This window comes from Lycorma delicatula, chromosome 1 (genome assembly GCF_047948215.1).
Source record: "Lycorma delicatula isolate Av1 chromosome 1, ASM4794821v1, whole genome shotgun sequence".
NCBI lineage: Eukaryota > Metazoa > Arthropoda > Insecta > Hemiptera > Fulgoridae > Lycorma > Lycorma delicatula.
In genome coordinates, this window is record NC_134455.1 from 143,648,075 (window position 1) to 143,670,636 (window position 22,562).

Consider the following 22,562-nt stretch of genomic DNA (forward strand, 5'->3'; position numbering starts at 1 on the left):
TGGTTAAATATTTACTTATTAATTTTTTATAGTAATTTTGTAATGTTAAACAATTCCTACTTGAATTGAATAGCAGATTTACAATTTACCGCTGTTAATAAAAAGGTGGTACCCGGTAACAGCAGAACCTGCGCATTTGTGGTCGTAACCTCGGTCAACGTCAAGGACTACGAACCTATCAAACTAAAGGTCATATATCACTTCGCTCTACTTGCTCTACAGTTAATTCTAATGTATCGAGTTACATACAAACCACCCGCTAATGTAAAGCAGGAAGATCAATCGTTCATTAACTTAATATGTAAAAACTGCCAATCACTTCAACTGACTTTTTTCCGACGTTTTGGAAAAAAAAATACTAAACAATTCGTAATTGCGTTTTTGTTAGCTATTTTTAGGGAAGCGTCAGCGAAATTATGATAATGGGTCTATTAATGGTTTTAGCGTTTTTTAACTTATAATTAAAAAATCAAACACTACAAAATTGACATTATGTGTTTTAAATACTTAAAAGTCCTACGCTGAATGGTTTTTGAAATAAAAGAGAAATTTTACAGCAATCCTAAAAAAACGCTCAAAAATTCTTTTCAAAAATGTATATTTTGTGATTAGTTTTGAGCATTTGCTTTTTTAAAATTCATTATTTATCGTGTTTTCCATTTAATTTGTAATTGAAATTGTACTGTATTTGATAAAGTGTTTTCCTTTGACAGTACAGTTAGAGTTTCAAGGATTTTACTAGTAATGCACGTTGTCTATACTGGCCTTAACTAAAATAAGAAATGTGCTCATAACTATATTAAATGTAAACAATTTCCTTTTTTATTTGATCACAAAATGTTATTTACAACAATAAAAAATTTATCAAAATTCCATGACTCCATGACATGTTTTATTTCATGATATGATGTGTTCCTCAAAGTTTTTTTTTAAGTTTGCATTTTCAGCATTCACTGTACACATTTTCAGATAGCTTAATCTTTTGATAGTCCAAGATGTTGTGTAAGAAGATTATTAAATGTCTTATCAGCACACATTTTTAGAACAATTATCAGAATGTTAAAAAACACAACTACATTGTCTGATATAACCGGTTTGACCCATAATTTGTGTTTGTATTATACAGAACTGCTATATTTCTTTTTAAAAATGATTAATAATTTGTAATAAATTCATTGTTTTTTTGTAATTTTCGTAACTTGGAGGATGCATTTCATTTTACAGCACTAATAATTTCAGTTATTTTTACAATTCGTCTTTTTTACTACTGATTGAATATAATGCAATGTTGTAGAAGTAATTGCATTAATTTGTCACTTTATATGTTCCAGTCTCTTTTTGGCTGTAACTGCAGGCCCCTGTGGTAAACAAAATTAAAAGGTCTTTTGTAGGACTGAATATCACCTATATTTCAGTGGGCTTGCCAAATCTGATATGTAATTCTTAATTCAGTTTAGTATAGAAGCAATAGGAAACCAACACAACGATTGTGGTTTTGGACATAACATAATAAATTTTCTTAATGAGCTATATATATAAATTATTAGAATTTGATGCTGTTGGGATTTGCACTTGAATAATTAAAGAAAGAATGTTTGATGGTGAAGAATTTGTCTTGATGCATATGTTTACAATTGAATTTTATTATTGCTGTTCACTGTTACCAAATGTCACCACATATTTTTTTTTTTGAGGTGTTTTCTGTCTACTGCTGTGAAGTATTTCTTGGTATATGCTACAAAAAGTATGTTAGTAAAATTTTACTTTTGACAAATTGTATGCAGAACTTACTAAAGCTAATTGAGTGTAGTGAAGGGTTATTATATTTAACTGAAAGGCAAATTGTATAAAAATTAAGTATAGTTTATTGATTTGTAGTAAAATATAATCTAGTGTGAATAATTTCTTTTAACAGTTTCATTGTTTCTTGTTATATTGTTGCATTTTTTCTGTTATTCATATTTAAATGTGCTTAACAGTTGAAATTGAATTTTAAAAAAATAATCCACCTTGCACCATTTGAAATTCACTTGCTAGACTGATGTAAAAAAGGAGTAATACACTTCTTAATCTTAACTCTTAATTTAAATGGCAGTTTATTAATCATTTTAGATTTTGTATTTCATTAATTAGAGATTAGAGTATTAATAAAAAACTATTTTTTGTGCAGTTAGAAAGGACTTTTTAAAAAAGTTGCTTGCCTTGGTGTTTTTTTAGTCCACTAAGCTTTAAATAATAATGTTCTATTGTAAATACTGTGTATGACAGTAATTTTGCAATTGTAATCCCTGTCTGCTAACATATTTGTTGTATAATTATCTAACTTAAATAATGTTCCAACTGGGCTGTGAATAATCAATACTCATTATGAAGTTTTGTTTGTTTACATTTTTAAATCTGTTTTTTCTACTCATAAAAGCTGTTAAATTATGTTCTTGAAACCAAACATAAATATCTTATAATTTTCTCCTTTGCACACCATTTTTTGTGTTGTCTTTATTAAAGTCTTACAAGATAATTAAAAATTTGATTTTTATTCAGATGCCAGTCAGTCGAAGTCTCTTAAAATAGTTGTAAACTATCTGCTGTTAAAAAACATATTTTTTCTCTATCCATGTCAGGTTCTTTGTTCAGATTATCTTTTTCTTTTTGTTGACTTCAAATTTAAGTAGGCATAAGTTAAGTCTTAAACTCTTAGCATAGTTGCATAAGGTTGTATTTTTTAGATGCCTCACTCTCTTTCGACGGACCGGTCAAGTATGGTCAAAGTCCTGTGTGTTTTTAATTGAAAATAAATTGACTATGTGGATTACTTGGTCGATTACATTTCTTCTATAGGGATCCCATTTTATATGAGACATACTGATTTTATCCTATAACATATTCTGCAGGATGAATTCAGTAAGATACAAAACACTATTAAGAATACTATTTAAAAATAAGTTGTGAAACATTTCTTGTGATTGCATCTCTTTTATTGAGATCTACAATATAAATGATTTGGAAAAAATATTAGCTCAACCTAAATATGTTTAGGCATAGAGGAGTTGTATGTAGAAAAAAATGTCTTATATTAAAATATAAATGAAACTTCATGTGGTAGGAAAATGATCAAATGAAAGTTTAAGCTTGACAGATTTAAGTTTAAGTCTTGATTTCATTTTTTGCATTGAGTTGAAGATGGAATTATCCATGGAATTCCATGTAGATAAAATTTTACTTGCTTCTAAATATTCTTTTTTGTAAAAAAAAAAAAATGATTACTAATTCTGAAAATAATTTTGGAGACATTTTTCTGTTTTGAAAAAGTATGGTTGTATGCATGAACAGTGTTCATTCAATATGAATATTTAATAAATCATGAAAAATACTTGACAGGATGTGCTTTGATTTAATTTTTTGCATGGAGTTGAAGATGGCATTGTCCATAGAGTTTCATGCAGAATTAATAAAAATGTTTTATATTGAAAGAAAAAGAAACTTTATGTAGTTAGGCAAATTATCCAATGAAAGTTTAATCCACAAAGTAGTGCAGACCATAAGTCATATGTATAAATAATTTTTTTTGTAAAAAAAAAAGAATGATCGCTTATTTTGAAAATATATTCGGAGACAATTTTTTGGTTTTCAAAAAGTGTGGTTGTATGTGTGAACACTCTTCAATTTAAATATTAAGTAGATCATAAAAAAATACTTCGATGGGTTGTGTTTTACATATATATATATATATATATATATATATATATATATATATATATACTTATGTATAAAATTTTGAGGTTCAAAAGTCTCCAAATTACTACATCAGTTTTACTGAAATTTAGATATGCATGTTAAAATTTTATGAAAATTGGTTGAGTCATACTTGACCGATCAGGATCAGCTGATCTTAGTCGGACAACTTCTGAAGTATTTTTAGAGTAGTTACTGTTGGACTTTGATGTGCTCCATTTAAAAAAACAAGAATGCTAAAAGTCTTTTGCTTACCTGCAAAAGACTGTTTATCATGCATAAACTGAGTAAAAATGTAATGTAAATTTTTATTCAGGATTTTTAAACACAGTTCATATATCCAAAATTATTCTTATTTATTTAATGAAATGAATTTGAAGGTGTAAAAGGTGTTGAAAAACCTTATTTTAAAGATTTAGAGGTAGCGTTATCTCCTCTCTGTCAAGTTGTCATACTTACCAGAGGGCGTGTTAGTGACACCCCTTGATGTAGGTAAATAAGTATGTTATTATACTAAACTATTGAGATTGCCTTTTCTAGTTGTATTTTTATTATCTTTATTGGTAGTGTATATACAATTAGGTATATACCATTACCAGATAATTGCCAGTAAGGTATATACATTTGTATACAATTACAATAGTATGTATACAATGAGATATTGGTTTATGTAATATACATTGAGGTACCTGAGTTATGCCTTAATAATTTATGATTTAGCACAGATAAATATATATTATATTGCTATTGTTGTCATTGTGTAATATTAATTTATTTATAAAATTTTACTTTTTTGTATTGAGTTTCGAGCACTGAGAGTAGTGTTAGAAATGCTTAGTGTTTTACTGCAATGTATTTTGCTGTCCTTTTCATTGATTGCATGTGTTTATCTTTATTGTTTGGCCTCGATATGATGTTATGTGTTGAAAATATCTGTCTACTTTGATATGAACTTGAGTGTTTTAAAAATTATTTAACTCATGTAATATGTGTTATGGTGTTAAATACTATTTAATTGAATTTAAGGAGTCTTAATCTTGTATTTTTTATTTTGTCTATTTCATCATTCCATTTTTCTTCTATCCTTCTCGTTTTTTCTAAAAATGTACCTGATATTGGAAATGGATGTACTGAAAGGGAAAGTATTGTATCATTTTCGATTTATCATTTTTAATTTTATTCATGTGGTGATCTATCTGATTGCAGTATCCTTATGCCACCGCTGTCTCTTATCAATTTCTGTCCCAAGCCTTTCCTGTGTCTCTTTGTAGTTTCCAAGCTTCACCTTATCTATTAACTTCATCCTTCTTTTTCCTTGCTTCCTTTCTCCTTTTACTGGCCTTTCCAATGCAGTTTTCAAGATTCCACTTCCTCTACCACATGTCTGAACCAGTTTCCCCTTTTTTATGTACTTCCTGCATATGTACTTCCTCTTTCTTCTTTCCCTCTTATCATTCATACTTCACTTCTTTTCAACAAGACATTCCATATAGAGTATTTGTCTAACCTCTTTCTAAACTCCTTTAAGTCCAGGCTTTTACTACATAATAATTTCCTTTTACTATGGCTTCCTTTGCCATCATTACCATTCCTTTTATTTTCATTGTGCTCTTCATCCTCTCATCATAGTGCCCAAATATCTGTAATGTTTTACTTTTTCTATTCTTCCTTCACTTGTCCGTGCTACTAAATCCTTGTTTTTATTTATTTCCATTACTTACGTTTTTGTATATTAATTTTCATTCCATGCTCCTTCATTCCTTTCTCCACAGCTGTTAACAATGTTTGAAGCATCTACCATCAGCTAGAATTACTTGCAATCTTATTTTTGCATAAGGTCAGCAAATATTATGCATCTCATTTTTTGTTTTCTTATACTTATTCCTTAATTTTTTCTTCTAAGATGTTCCTTATTATATCTTTCTTTATTCTATTATTTTAGCTTTTATATTACAAACTTTGTCTGTGGTATTAGTTTTGGGTTTTGTTTTGCCTTCTTGGCTTGTTTTAGTAAATTTTTATTATATGGTTAATATTACGTTTGCACCCTGTGTGGTTTATTATTTTGAAGTTATTTTACCTTTTTAATAATAACTACCGGGCGATGATAACACCCCCCAGGCGTTTTTCGCCCACAAATCAATGTATATATTGAAGAGTATAGATGAGAGGCAGCAGTCTTGTCTTACACCTCAACCTAGGCCTGCCTAGTCAGTCTTATTTTTTTTAAATTTACTTTGATTGTTGGTGTTTGCCTCTTGTAGAATTCTTTAATTACCCTTCTCTCTTTCCATTCTACTTTTTTCTCTTTAAGAATCTCTATTATTCTGTCTTATTTGATTCTTAAACACTCTATCTAAATATATGAAACTCTGGCTCATTCCTCCTCCTCTCTCTGAAAATCTCACCCCCAACCAAACTTTTTAATCCTGTTGCATCTATGATTCTTTTCCCTTCACTGAAGCCAAACTGTTTTTCTTCTGCATTATTCATTATTTTTCCTACCTTCTTCTTTCTACCTCTAGGATTCTTAATGAAACAGCATTAAACTTATTGTACTGTACATTTTCTGGTACCAGGTTTTTTTTTAGGAATTGATATCATTATGCTTTCATAAAGGTTTTAGACCATTCTTCTATACTGTGTACCAGTCCTTCCTCTTTTTAGAATTTATAAAATTCTTTAGGAAGTTCACCTAAACCAGTGAATTATTTATTCTTCATTTTTTTAATGACTTTCTTTACTTCACATTTTAATATTGATGGTTCTTTTCTTAACTCTTCACTTACCTAATTATACCAGGATTCTTCTTTAATACTTTAAATTGTCTCTTTTATAACTAATTTTTACAATAATCAATTTTTATTACTCCCTGACTTATTCTCATGGAATTGTTTCTAGATTTTCATTCCATATTTCATTTTATAGCTTTTGACTAGCTTGTAATAATAGAGTTGTCATATTCTTTGTTCTAGGTGTGGTACTGTCAGATGTGCGGCCAGACATGCTGTTCCACTATTAGGAAATCTCAACAAATTGAACATTCTACTTCATCCAGCAGTCATTACAGAAAATCATAGAAATTATCATGAAGTCACCGGTGATATTATTTGCCCATCTATGGTGCAAGGTATTGATCATATTAGAGATCCAAGATTAAACAAGGTGAATACATTCTATTTTTAATTTTGTTTCATATAATTTATTGGATGAAGCGTTTTATAAATGCTTTTATAAGACCTATTTACTAATAAAAATATGCAAATGGATTGAATGAAAACAAAAAATGTATTACAGTACATTTTAATTGAAATGAGTACACATTTTAATTCAAAGCTCTTAGTGTCGTGTTAAAAAATACTACTAATCTATGTGTTAAGCTCTACTTTGTCTTCATTTTTTTCTCTAAAATAGTTCTTAAATATTCATTCTAGCATCAACTATTTGATGCCATAATTAAGAGTGAATGCTTCAATCTAATTCATATTGGTTCTACTTTACAAAAAAAAGGTATCTAAATATGAAAGTTATCAGAAATGTTTGTAAAAAATATGAAATAGAATACAATAAACTAACCATTTATTTAACATTTGATGTTACACATCTACTACAGTGGAAAATATATTCTTATAAATTATGTTAACTTTGATTCCTTTCTTATGTATAAATAATCTTGTTTATTAATTTTTACAATACGAGGTTTGTTGAAAAAACAACCAATCTTTTCTTCTCTGATCTTTTCAGAAATATTTTGATGCATTTGGCTTGAAGCACTGCATAATGTAGGAACTACTGAACAATTCCATCACCATTATCCACATTTGTTTATAATTGTGTTTTAGCATAATGTTCATTCAAAGAAGGAGTTGTTTGATGATTTCTTGAATGACTTACATGAACAAATTTGCAGTAAAATCTTGTACTAAGCTTTTTATGTTAATTTACAGCACATTGAAAACTGTCCAGAAATTCTTTCTGTTTCTTCCTGAGACTCCTACAATTATATATATATATACAGGGTGCCCCATATAAAATGCAACCCAACCTTATATTGGTAGATATTGAAATAATAAAAAGGCACATGTAAATGTAAATGTAATTTTTATTATTACCATCCATTACCTTACATTTAGAGTAAATGTTGGAGGTGGCCGCCATCTTCCTTAATACAAGCTTCAATTCTTTTTACAGCGTTTCTTGCAACTTTTTTCAAAGTTTGTGGCTGGATATTTAATACAGCTTGTTAAATATTGACTTTCAGTTGTTCAAGTGTTCGTGGTTTGTTGCTGTAGGTGTTTTCTTTGAGGTAACCCCGTAGAAAAAAATCCGCCGCAGTCAAATCTGGAGATCTTGGTGGCCACAAGCCTCGACCGATAACACGATTACCAAAGAATTCCTCAACGAAATCAGAAGTTGAACCTGCGTAGTGCAATGTCGCACCGTCATGTTGTAGCCAGCAGTGTCTGTCTTCCTCTTCCAAGAGTGCAATGAACTGAAATAAAATATCCTGATATCGTTCTGCATTAAGGGTGTACTCGAAAAAAATAGGACTGATTATTTTCTTCCGCGATATCGTGCACCACACGCCCAACTTCTGCAGGTGTAATTGTTTTTCGTGATAAAACGTGGGGATTTTCAGCACTCTAAATTCTACTGTTTTGGCTGTTTACGTAGCCATCCATATGAAACCGTGCTTCATCTGTGAAAAATAACGAATCCATAACATTAATTCCCTCACGCAGAAATCGACGGAACCATTGACAGTATTGTAGCCATTTTTCTTTGTAGGGCTCAAGAAGTTGATGAACCATTTGAATGCGATAAGATCGTAATTGGAATTGTTTGGTCGCCCGATGAACAGTTGATTTAGATAAATTAATTTCAGCAGACAAACGTCTGATCGATGTATTTGGCGAGGCGAGTAATCGGTCTTTGATTTCAGTGACTGTATCTGTATTCAACACTGACGCACATCTTTTGTGTTCCTTGTTATTAACAGAACCAGTCTCTCTAAATTTTGCAACTAACCTTAATACTGATGTTTTGCTAGGAGCTGGTTTATCTGGGTACTTATGGCGAAACAAATCTTGCACTGCAACCACTGATTTCATACTGAAGTACGACTCAACAATGAAAACACGTTCATCTAGCGAAAACACCATCTTGTCTCTAGCAATACACTGAGCGTTATGATTGCATTGTTGTTACTATCGGTAGTGTTCTACTGCGTCACCGTGATGTTCAGATGTTGGATGAGTCCATTTCAGTAACGAGTAGGGGAGTAAGCTTGACTTTTGAAATTTCATGGATGAGTGATTGATGGGTTGCGTTTTATATGGGACACTATGTATATATGTATATATATATATATATATATATATTAGTATTTTTTAAAAATATATACAGATAACTAAAGTGATAGATAATAGTTAATTTGATTAAAATTAACTCAGACAATAATGATAAGAAAAATGTAATAAATCTGATATGTATAAGTTAACAAAATATAAGAATATATTAAGAGCAAACAGTCAGTTAAAATACAGAATATAAAATAAAATTAAAACAGAAATTAAATGATAATAAATTCATTATTATTAAATTATAAGTCATATATGCCTGTAGTTACTAATGAAAAAAATACATTAATAAAATGAATTACTGTATTAATAAAAATAATTTCCAAGAAATAAATAATAAATAATTAAAAGTATTAAATCTATAATAATTAACAATAAGATATTAAACAAATTATATTCTAGAACATTTGTTCTCAAAGTGGGCAATAATGCCCCCTTGTGGGCGCTGTGGAGGCCTTCACGGTGGGGGGGGGTGATAGAAGCCCTACAGAAAATTGGGGGCGTTCAGGTGGTCTAGGAAGGCAATGGCTGATTAAAAAAAAAAGGTAAAAATTATATACAGCTACCAAGAATTTTGGCTGCAAAAGCTAATACCACAGCTGTACCTTAGATTATGGTCGATTATTCAATGATTTCTGATAGCATTGCCACTGTCATATTTGTCTGAACGTGAATTTAGTGCTGTAGCAACGTTGCTTACCAAAAAGAAAAATCGGCTGAATGTTACCAAACGCAGCAGCTTACAGCTGTTTTTAAGTCAATTTGAGCCTGATATTAACAAACTTGTTAAAGCACATCAGATTCATCCTTCACGTTAATGTAAATGTGATTTTTCAATTGACACTTTGTTTTAATTATTGTATTGTTATACTGAATATACTATCACTATTGTTGTTATATAATTATGTAGATATAGTTGTAATATTTTTGAAAGCAATTTTAAATAAAAATACTTCCAAATAGGATTAAATATGCATTTTAATTGTTCTCATTTAAAATGTAATTTTCAACTCAGAAATAGGATATAATACTTTTAAAAATAATAATTGCAATTGCTGTTTTTAAGAGCGCATTTTAAAACAGCAATTGCAATTATTATTTTTAAAAGATTGTAAGTTTACAAATTTTGGGAGTGCTAGAATTTTGTTGATTCTCAATGTGGGTGGTTGGCAAAAAAGTTTGAGAATCAATTATCTAGAATATCGTTCTAGATTACACAACTAGATTATAGTCATAGATAATATTACTTTCATTGCTGCTCAATAATGATATTTTCAAATGCTCTGCATAGCTGCTCTAGAATAATATTCTAGATTTTATCAGTTTTATCCTAAAGCATCTGTGCTTCAATGATAGCCAAAAATCTATTTACTTAGAATTACATTCAGATCTGTCATTAATTTCAGAATGGCACCTGGATACTTTATTTGTTAAATAATGGTAAAATAATTTGTTATAAAGTTAAACCATATACTTATGATGTAAATAATTGATATGAATTGATTGATAAGCTGTACGATTTAAAAATGACTAAAATGGTATTTTGTTATATAACCAATGTTGTTTAAATCCACTCATTGAAGAAAATGCTATAATATATAAAAAAAAAACTTAAAAATGAAACTATTATAAATAATTTAAATACTGTTCTACTCTCGGTGATAAATTTCATATACTGAATGATGGTTTACTCCTACTGGGGAAGCCATTATCTGTTATTATATCTGAAATTTTAATACATCGCTATAGTATATGGTGTAACCCATTTACATAATATTCTTTTTTTGAAAATTCTAAACAGTTCTCTGGACACACTCAAGGAGACCAGAGAAACAGGTCCAACTGTACGTTTGCCTTCTTTTTGGTGAAACAGGACTCCTGCCCGTCCTTGATGAATTTAAAAACCTCTCTTGGCCTATTTGTAATAGGCCGACTATCTCCTCTTCTCCACCCCTTTCTCGAGTTGGAGGAGAATCTTTTCTGGGTTCGGTCCACCTATGGTCTGGCTGGCCGACTCCTGGGTTGGACCCCGGGAGTGCCCTATTAGAGAGAACATCTTTATAAGCAGCAATCTGCTCAACCAAGCGAGCCATATTCATCTGTAACTGTTTGATTTCTTGCTTGGTATTCTTGTCTGTGGCTTTTTAGAAGACCCCACTAATCTCCACAAGATTCCCAATAAGGGAAATCAGTTCATGTCGCTTTCCTGATCGTCTTCACTGGGAAACCACTTTTGTTTGTGGTCATCCTTCATCTTGGTCTCTCTTTTGCCTCCTTTAACCACCTCGACTGGCGCAACTTCAACTACCATGACTTTCTTGTTGTCCATGGTTGCTGGGATCGCTTTCCCACTGGTTGACACTCATACAGGAGAATGTTCCAGGACCTTGGAGGCCCTAAAAGGGTTCTCAGGGTCCATGCCGCTGCATGGTAAGGGTTAGCATGAAACTAGCTCAATAGACCTGCTTGGAGCCAAAAAACGCGTAATTTGAGGCCCCACTTGATATGATCAGACACCCTATATATAGCAAATAAAACAATCGGAATAAGTATAAATTCAGTATACGTAACTTCAGTATAACTACAATTAGTAATACCCCGATAACAATAGCTTAACAAACAAAATTTATAACAATCTTCATTATCAAATTAAGATAACCACCTGTTCTTCTATCAGCGATTAAAGCTAAAATAAAATAAAACTGAAATTAAATTACCTTTAAAATACTCAATGTTATCAAGATAACAACGTCTAATTCTTATACCACTCGATAAGAAATATATTCCCAGTTGTCTACTGCAACATACACACAGACCTGTATACAAACAACAAGCAAATTCAAACCGTATTGCCTAATGACAATAAAGTTTTAAAAATGCAACAAAAAAACCACTATAAAAGGCTGTCTGTTGTCCAAAAATCATCAAATATACAAAACATAACCAATAAAAAACTACTGCACTTGCCAAATGCCCAGTCCAGTACAAAAAAACCGAAAAACCAATCCAAAATACAAACAAAACCACAGAGCGATATAGACTATGTCCTCTCGCAACAAGACCTACTTACTCTCTCTCAACCTTTGATATTAGTCTATTCAGTTGTCATGAACGGATGAGGTAATACTACAGCCTGTCCTTAAATACCTGTATCAGAAGAATTTCAAATTGTGTGGGCATAAACTAAATATAAACTTTAAACTTTAGATTAAATATAAAATTTAAAGGGAAATTAAAAAAAAATCCCTGTAACTGAATAAACTGATGGTGTATGTAACTGTTTATATATCTATTACTCTAATAATGAGGGTTATAAATTGGCTGACAATATGTAAGGTGAATGTTACATAAGCTGGCAGAACTGTTTAAAATATGTTTTACTGACTGATTGCACAGAAATTAACTTGTTTTATAAGACTCTCTATAATGATTAATATAAAATGTTTTTACTAACTCTTACACATTTTAAAGTGACATTAGCACTGCTGTTTTGTACTCCAGCAGTTTAAATTAGTTTTAGCTGAAATTATTGTGGGGAAGGTTTTTTAGAGTTAAGATAAACTCCAAAATGAAACAACAGAACAGAAGAACTAGGTGCTTTAAGTGGTTTTTATTGTTATTTTAAAAGTGTATTACAATTGAATTGTGTCTGTTCACTTAGTATTTTATATGTTATATTTTGTAACATTCAGCTTGTGATCATTTCTTTTGTTTGCATATAAGATTTTTCTTTTTGTTTATTGTTCATTAATATTGCTATATTTGTGATTTCTTTCTGAGTTTACTTTGTATTAGTAGGCACTTAAATTTTAATAAAATATTTTTTTTTAAAGTAAGTTTTGTATTACATATTAATAGATTCATTGTTTATTTGTATTTAAATCATTTTAGTATGAAATTATATTTTACATGGCATTTTAATGCATTTCAGGGTTTAGCCTTTACACTTGAAGAGAGACAAGCCCTTGGTATCCATGGATTGATGCCACCTCGTTTTAAAAGTCAAGAACAACAAATTGAAGTCTGTAGATTTAGCGTTTTGAAATATCAAGAGGCACTAAATAGATACTTATATCTGGCAGAATTACAAGTATGAATAATTATTTATAATTACATTATATTTCGTTTAAGTTGAACTGTTGTATTTAAAAAATAATTGTAACATATTAACTATTTAATTTTTCTATTTTTCCTCCTATTTTGTTTATTGTCAGTATCAATATTAATATATTTAGATTTCCTCTTAAAATGTTGAAACAGATCTAACAAATTGTGAGATATTTTTCATTTTTTATACCACATTTAGGGTTGATTTTCAATATTTACTAAAACAGAAATTTTTTAATATTAGTTATAATGATTGCATTATAATTTAACTACTTTTAATTTTTTAATTAAAAAATTGGAAATTTTAATTTGAAATTCAAACTGAAAATAGTCCAAATATTGAAAGAAATCTTTCAATTGGTGTACTCTGTTTCTCTGTTTTAATGCTAAATTAGACACTTAATTTATTAATGCTGATCTTTAAGTATATTTTCAAAAAATTTTTCTTATTCTTTTTTGTGAGTGATTTTAAATCTTTTGTTTAATGCTAAAAGTCGCTGTATCTTGATAATTGGTTTATGTAGCTTATGAAATGGGATCAAATGAAATAAAAGCATTTAAATTTTTTTTCTTGATTTATTTCTTTTATTAGTTCAAATGATGGGAGATATAGATAATGTGTAAATTACTCCTTCCCATGGGGTGATTATGTCAGCTGAACTAATACATGAGGTTTTTTCTTATTCGCGTAGGAGATCAGTCTTGAATTAGTTCCATTAATAGAACCCCAGCAACCACTGTGCAGTGGAATATATGTAATTAAATCCGACTAAAAATAATTGTAGTTTTATGTTAATTATATTGTTCTTAAATAACTGTAATTTGTATTGTAGTATATAACAAACTACTAGTGTAAAATTTATGTTACTTGCATGTTTCGTAGGTGATCGTTTTTGTTCAACTGATTTCGTTTTAGCAGTTAAATTTATTCTTCAGTTGTCATAATTTCTCCCTGAAATTTATTTTTACCTCTCATGAATGTATGCATAGTGTGTTACTAGAATAGTTGAAAACTACAATTTGTTACTGGAAAATTATTCTGATGATTCATTTACTTGATAAATCATGTGAAATGCTTTTATATTTAAGAAAGCAATTTTTCATTTAGTGTTTGTTTTGAACATTTTTTATTTAATTGACTTGAAAATAATCTGTGTTACAATATATAGTAAATCAGTTGTGGAAAATTGAAAATGTTATAATGTTGACCTACAGAACGATATAAAATTGATCTGAGTCATAAAATGTTAAAATTCTTTTCTTAGTTATAAACATTGTTTTTTTAGTTTGCTAAGTTACCCCAAATAATAAATCTCTAATCTGAAATTTACTATAAGTAAACAAATTTTGTTAATGTTAGTACGCTTTAATGTACCTTGTCTTCATTATTTGCACGCAAATGCCTATTAAAACTTACACTTCATAATTTTTGCTCACATGGCTGACATAATGTAACATGAATGTTGTCATGGTGGCACATAGACAACTTTATGATTACTTTACATTAAAAATATGCAATATCATCATCACTGAAATACCAAATTTACTTATAGTGGTTTTCAAAAATTAATTTTGTGTAATTAATCACATTAATTGTGTACTATTTATCCTTAAATAAGATTTCCCATTAGTTATTTTAAACATTTATGGGACCTTTTCCACTGAAGGACTGTACGGCTTACATTTTTTCTGTTTGGTCATGTTGATTTATGTACGATTCGCAAGTACAACATAATCTAACCACACATAACCTATGCTTACTTCTCTTGCTAACCTTGTCTGATTAATATTAATGTACAAGTTATATACAACATATAACTACTATACAATTTATAATTATATAACAAAAGTAAACTAAATACAACAATTATAAATAGTACTTAAAAAGAGTGCAATAATAAGTAATTAAGCCTATAGTGAAAAAGATCCCACTTACGTATCAGATGTGTCAGTATTACAGTTATCATTGTCGTAGAAGATCTTTACCTTGACATTGTAAGGTAATTCATTTATAAAAAAGAGCCCCATAAGACATGGTGGTATGTCAACCATTATTTTTTATTCCATTTTGAGTTTATTTTGGCATTATTAAAATTGTACTGCAACACAGTTTTTTTTACAAACCAATTTTTAAACTTTTTTTTTCATAAAATGTTAATTACATATGTATATATTACTAGCTTAGGTTCAGGAATTGATTGGTTGCTACCAAAGTGTATTAATTAATCATTACATTTTTTATGGTATAAAATCTTTCTGTAAACTCATATTCTGGTGTGAAGTATAGGGCAGTGAATATATAAAGGCTTCATAGATTCCTTGGATCTTGATACATTATTTGTAGTTGGCCATGAGAAAAACCATCACTTTACTAATCCACTCCTATAACTTTAAGGGTTTGTCCTTGAAATTTATATATTGTTATAGTGAATGCTGATTTTACTGAAAATTGCAGTCTTAAATTGAGCGGATAAGTCTGAAAGAATGAGCTTTATGTGGCCAAACAAAATGATACCAAGAATTAGTCAATTCTTGGTATCATTTTGTTTACGTTCATTAATATCTGTAATAAAATCTTTGCTTCTAATGTAAAGTTCTTTAATTTGGTGATTTGAAGTGTTAATGCAAAGACATAGAGGATCCAAGTTTTTAACAATGGACAGTCAAGTTTTAATTTTAGTATGTGTGGAGGTAATCTAGCCAGGGCCTGAAAATATAAATATTCAATAAGAAAATCATCAGAATCATCTCCATTTAAATTGTATTAGTGAATTTGTCGATAAATTTGTTTCCCAATTAGTTTATTCCAAATCAGGATATTAATAAAATTTACTCATATCATTTTATGTTTTCAGTTTTGTTCTTACACAGAAATTAATGTTGTTTTAGAAGTTTTTAGGTGTTTAAGATTTCAGGTCTTAAATGTTTTCATAAATGTTGTGAATAAGAGAATTAAAATTTTTAGCTGAATTTTGTTCAGTGACGTAAGTTTAAATTTACATCTTCATATATATAGCCACCTATTGAGAGCATAAATTCAGAAACATTATATGACAATGGAATAAAATTTATTAGACCTGCAATTAGAACTTTTCTGTCATTCCTAGCTTAAAAGAAATGTAACATTAAAAAGTGATTTTTAAAATCATATGAAAAATGGTAAATGGTGTCATGTACTCCACCAAAATTTCTTTTTAGTCTATGATTTTTCTCTTTTAGTTAAGCCATCTTGTTCGTTTCACTATTTCATGGTGTAATGTTAATCCTGAGCTTGACTGCTCCATTCACAGATAAACGAGTACATTGGTGGTGTGGAAATTTTATATATTCGAGTTAGAAGCTTTACGAAGTAGAAACTATATCCAGCCAATTTCAAAACACGGTCTTTAAAATAATTTTGTTCTCCATACAAGTTTCAGATAATAGAATAAGTAACATGTAATGAATGTTCAGCAACATTGTATCCATAAAGAAGTATTGAAGGGAAAATGATATTCTCAGCATGATTTTTTTAAATAAAAAATGTAAAAAAATTGAGGTTAGCAATAACTTTTTATAAAATATTATATTCATTAGTTCAAAATAACAACAAAGACAAAGAGCCTTGACCCATGTTTCTATGTCAAATAGGATTGAAGATAAAATGGTTTTACAAATTGAATAACAACTCTTAAACAGAAAAAGGTGTAGATGTGAAATTGAAGGAGTGATAAATTAATAGAAAGGGCTACTTTGTGTAAAACTAAGCAATTAAAGTCAAACTAAACAAAAGAAGGCTCAAATAATGATGTCTTATTTATTCTCATCACAATAACATATTTCTAAAAAGTAATAAAAAATTAACACATAATACCATCAGATGCAGAATAAAATTATCTAAAAGGTAGTATGACTTATTTTGAAATCGGCTTGCCAGTATTTATTTTATAAAACTTCATACTCAAGTATGTATAATCTGTGCACCGACTGTTGTTTAACAAACAAAAGAATTGTTATTTTTAAGTCTACACAAACATACCACTTGCAATATTTGTAACATAGTTTTCCAAAAGCCATTTTCATAACACTCTCATATTAATATCACAACTGAGTGGTATAAAGGACTATTTGTCAGCAATGTTAAGCAGAACCACTTTTAAATTATACTTGGATGATTAAAGGCACCACTCCCAGGTTTATGAACTTGTTCAGATTAACATAATTTCACAAAAGAATTTATTACAAACCATACATCGTTTTAATATCCATATTGAAGCATAATTATTTGTTCAACGTAGTACCCTGAAATATGTTTTGGCTTTTCAGAATTTTGAGATTTTGAAATTTTCTGGCTTTGTTGAGAGATCTGATTGGCGTAGCAATAGGGATATAATATTGTGTGGTTACATTTCATAGAAATTGCAGGAATCTGTTATGTGATCATTTGGTTTGCTTCAAACCCCAGGATCCTTTTGTATGTCTTGGAACCTCTTGGTGAGACCTCTTGTGTGCCTTTTAGCTATCTGAAATACACTAAACAGTACATGAATTTTAGGAGGAATTTGTGCTTTATTTTGGCCACATTTCTTACAACCAAAGCATTATGTATTGACAAGCTTTTTTTATTAGTCATAATGGTTTTTTTTATGTAATTCTTTTAGTAAACTTATCATACACATAATAAAAACTGTTCACATCGTTTATACATTACAAGGCGTTATATGATTTTTGTCCTTTTCTCACAGTTATTAATCTGAATCTCACTACATTGTATTGCCATTTAAGATAAATAAAAAAATATTTTGAAAAGTAGCAAAAGGAAACCACTTTGTGTTTACTTTAAACATATTTCTTATTATGTTCAAACTTTCATTGGATGCCATATTGTAAGATATTTTTGCTAACACAAAACAATAACTTACTTGTTTATTCATTTTTAATGCTGGACAATGATTAATTATATTAAATAATAACAACTTCATAAAGTTAATAATATAATGTACAAAGCTTACATATGTTATTTTTAGGTCAGAAATGTTCAAAACTTTTGGAAAATTTTGAAGTTTTTTTACAAATGAATGGTGATGGAAAATTTTTGACTTTACACTTGTTTTTTTATCAGTAAAAATATATTAAATTCATCCACAGTAGTGTGTTAAAAAATTATTTAATTCATTTATTTAATTTTTTCTTTTGTATATTTTGTTATTATTTGATTGAATTATTACAAATAATTATTCCATGTTTTAATATATATTTAGAGCATGTTTATATAATTACACTGGGAAAAAAAAATTTTTTTTTCTTGGGAAGAAAAATATGTGATTCTAATAGTATTTTTTTCACCTGAATTCAAATATGATATCTGTTTTTCCCCATCACCAAGGTTTCTGAAAGACAGGCATTTATAATTTCAAATATTTTAATACTTTCTGCATTCTTAACTACACAATATTTTCAAACATTTGACTCGCCTAGAAAGTAAGAAATGACAATTTTCTGCTATATTTCGCCTGTGCAGCATCCCTTTTGATGGTTCAACAATAATCAGCCAGCATATTAGGATTCCATTTGCCTTGATACCTCTTTTCCATAGCTGAAATCTCCTGTGAAAGTGTTTCCCGTGTTCATCGCTCACTGCACAAAGATTTTCCAGGAAGAAATCTAGGTGTGAGTGCAGGAAGTGTACTTTTAAGGACATATTACAATCAAAATTTTTATAAGATATTATAAGATTGTTGACAATATCATGGTAATTTTCTGCCTTTCAATTTTCCAAAAAACTGAGTAACATTTTTGAATGCTTGCCGAGCTGCTTTCTCCAGTGGATTCAATAGTTCCTCAAACTTTTCATCATGCATTACTGATCGTATTTGTGGACCCACAAATATTCCTTCTTTCATTTTTGCATCGCTAATTTTAGGAGTCTTCTGTTTTACGTACTTGAAATCAGGAGTCTTGTCCATGGCCTTGACAAAATTCTTCATTAATCCTAGTTTGATATTTAACTGAGGTAGATACACATTTCTAGGATTACACAATGGGTCATGTTTCACATTTTTCTGTTCAGGGATGAGTGATTCACGTTTAGGCCATTTTTTTCTAATGAAATGGTTTTTTCTGTACCTACTATCCCATTCACACTAAAAACAACAGTACTTTGTGTAACCAAGCTTCAGACCAAGAATAAGTGCAATTACATTCAAATCACCACAAATATTCCATTCATACGCTGCATATTGAAGCTTTTCCAATATAACTTTAAAGGTTTCACATGTTTCTTTCACACTAGCAGAGTTTGCCAAAAGTACTGATGGGAATTTATTGCCATTATGCAGAAGCACAGCTTTTAAACTAACTTTAGAGGAATTGATGAATAAGCGCCATTCTGTTGGGTCATGTTCATTACAAAGTGTCTCCATAAGAGAAGAAATATCATTACAAAACATCAAGCCATTTCCTTCAGAAAAATAGTCTTTAAATTCAGAATGATGATTACAATAAGTACATTCCTTTTAGCTGGGAAGGAAAAATTTCAGACTGTTTTATCAATAACTTTAAATCTCGTATGAGATCGTTAAGATTTTCTTGAGTCAATAAATGAGGTTCAGATGAACTGCTTTGCTCAAAAGTTGTACCAGCAGAATTTGCTTCTTTTTCTTTCTTACTGGTCTCCTTGCAGATTCCAAGTTAGGGTACACTACTGTATGTTTTAATTTTAACATAATCCTGTTAATGTTTGTTAAGCAGAAGTAACAGTCAGAAGACTGACCTTTGGGTTCCCTCCAAATCATAGGAATAGCAAATGGCATGTGGCATGTGCTGTTTTTCCACGCAGTGAGGAGACTAGAACATGATAAACAACAGATATGTGGGTTCTAGACCCTTGTTTGGTCTCCGAATAATAAGAATAAAGTTCATAACATGTTTTTACCAATGAAGTAAGGTTTTCCCTTTGGAGACTTGAGTGTCATATCACCACATACATAACAAAAATTGTTAGGATGATTTAAACAAACTCTAAGTATTTTGTAACTAACGACTAATTAAAAGAAATAAAGTTGTAAATATGTATACATAGTAATTCAGACACACAAAGCACTCACAATTATGTGGTGTTTACTACTTCAATACTATCTCACAACTAGCATCGTTCCGATGAATGTGTGCTACATTAGATCACATTTGTACGTGTCTATACACATCTGAACCTGCACAACAGTAGCAATGCTATCCTTTGAGTTGGCTCATTTGGTTCCATCGTATTTACCATGCTCTAAAAGCCTTTATTTGACAATGGACAAATGAAAGAAAAAACATTTTAAAATATTTAAAAAAATTAAAATAACAAAAGAAAATTGGGTGATGGAGAAATCCCGAATACATATTTGAAAACAGGATAAACTGCATTAAGTACACCTGTTTGTACTCATGAGAAAAAATCATATTGACCAGTGTTACCAGCCTGTTTCTTACTCATTAAAGATTTTCCCAAAACAATTAATTTTAAAAGAATTGTCTCAATTTTATCATAAAAAAACCCTGTTTTGATATAAATGTTTAACTTGCTAAATATTTCATTCTTATTTTGTGGATTTTGTAGTCATACCACCATCTTCTGCTTTCTCAGTATAGTTGTTTTTCTGGTGATGATATCTTAGTCTACTAAAGTTTTTTTGAAATTATCCATCCATTTTTGTGGGTTTTTTGCGATCTTATTTCCCTGTTGAGGTGGTGTATATCTACTTCCAAGTTGATGGTGGTCACACAAAATGCATTCACAAGTAACTGTATCATATAAGTTACCTTTTTTATCTAGTGGGCCAAATTTTCTTGCTTATTAATGTAAACTTTTATATTTCATTGTTTTATGTCTTTTCAGTAATAATTATTATTTATACATTTTACATTCTTCATAGTGTCCGTTCAGGTCCCTAGAATCAGCATTCTTGAAAGTGTCGTCAATCTTTTTCACTGTAGGTTTTTAGACAAGGGCAGTTCGGAAAGTATCTTCATTATGCTATAAATAAAAAACCTGTATACATAAAAATATTTTATTATATGTAACTATTTTATTATGTACAACTTTTAATTATTTTTCAACATAGTCACCATTTAAATTCAAACTTTAGTCATAGTGTTTCACTAATTTACTTCTTCATAAAATACCTTCTTTGTAAAATTCAGTTACCTGGATACCTGGCCAACCTTTTACGGCATTTTGAAGTTCGTTATCGTCATCAAAGTATTGCAATGCAAGCCATTTCTTCATGTGACTTTGAAGAAACTTCCAAGCCATTCAGAACAAATGTTGCAGTAAGCTGTCGTCATCTGGTGTAGCTTTTTTTTTTGCATGACAACACTCATCCTCACAGTGCTCGAAGAACTCAAGAACTTCTGAATCAGTTCCAATGGGACATTTTTGATCATCCCCTTACAGCCCGGACTTGGTGCCGAGTGATTTTCATTTCTTCATTCACACGAAGAAATAGCTTGCGTTGCAGCACTTCGATGATGACGATGAACTTCAAAATGTTGTGAAAGGTATTAATCATTTTTTCATTTAATGTGATAAATTTGACAGATTGCCATTCATATGTCTTAAGACTTTTTTCTCTTATATCACTACTGCTTTCTCCATATCAGTATTATCTTTTATAGTAATCTGGAAAAACTTGTTTCAAATCATTTAAAGATGTTACTTTTTCTGGATTTCCGTGTGTGATTATGGTGTGCTGTGACCATTGGGGCTTAAAGGCCAAAAATTACTATTTAATTATGAAAAGGCTTACAAATGCCTGTTATGAGAAAAAGCAAATTTTTCAAAATAAAAATCGGTTATTTTATTTTTGTTTTGTTTTGGTTAACGAAGACTGTTTTAGGTCAGCATCTCTGTCTACATAAGGAAAGTATATTATTATAAAGTGGATGATAATAGGTTATTGAATAAATAATTGGAAATTAGTGTATTTATTATCTGTGTTTTATTACTAAATAAACACAGTTTATTAACCGATAAAAGCTCTTCATCTAATCAGTATTTGTGTTATCTTTAAGCTTCCAGTACAATTTATATGAATTTAAGTTACTTTAGTATACACTCTATGAAAGATGAATTAGCAAAAACATTCTTATTAAATATTCATTGATTAAGATGCTAGAATATTGCAATAATGTGCACTAAATAGTTGGAAAAATTTTTTAAATAAAAAATGCTCTATTTATTATACTGTTGGCTTTTTTATATGGTAAAATTCCTTAGTTTACTGATAAGTTATTATTATGAGAATGGCATGAAGATTATAAAAAATCACCAGTTATAACTGATAAACAGAACAAAATTGTAAACTTAACAGAATATTTAACTAAAAAAAATTCCAACCC

General features: G+C 29.6%; 1 protein-coding gene across 3 annotated transcripts in view; it reads left to right on the forward strand.

Moving 5' to 3' along the window:
• Window positions 1-22,562, forward strand: part of LOC142323424 (NADP-dependent malic enzyme-like) — a 138,230-nt gene that overhangs the window by 39,290 nt on the left and 76,378 nt on the right. For all 3 annotated transcript variants that reach the window (XM_075363027.1, XM_075363033.1, XM_075363043.1), the window contains exons 2-3: window positions 6,708-6,897; window positions 13,024-13,182. In XM_075363027.1, coding sequence (XP_075219142.1) covers window positions 6,708-6,897; window positions 13,024-13,182 — 349 coding nt within the window. The remainder of the gene's footprint in view (window positions 1-6,707; window positions 6,898-13,023; window positions 13,183-22,562) is intronic.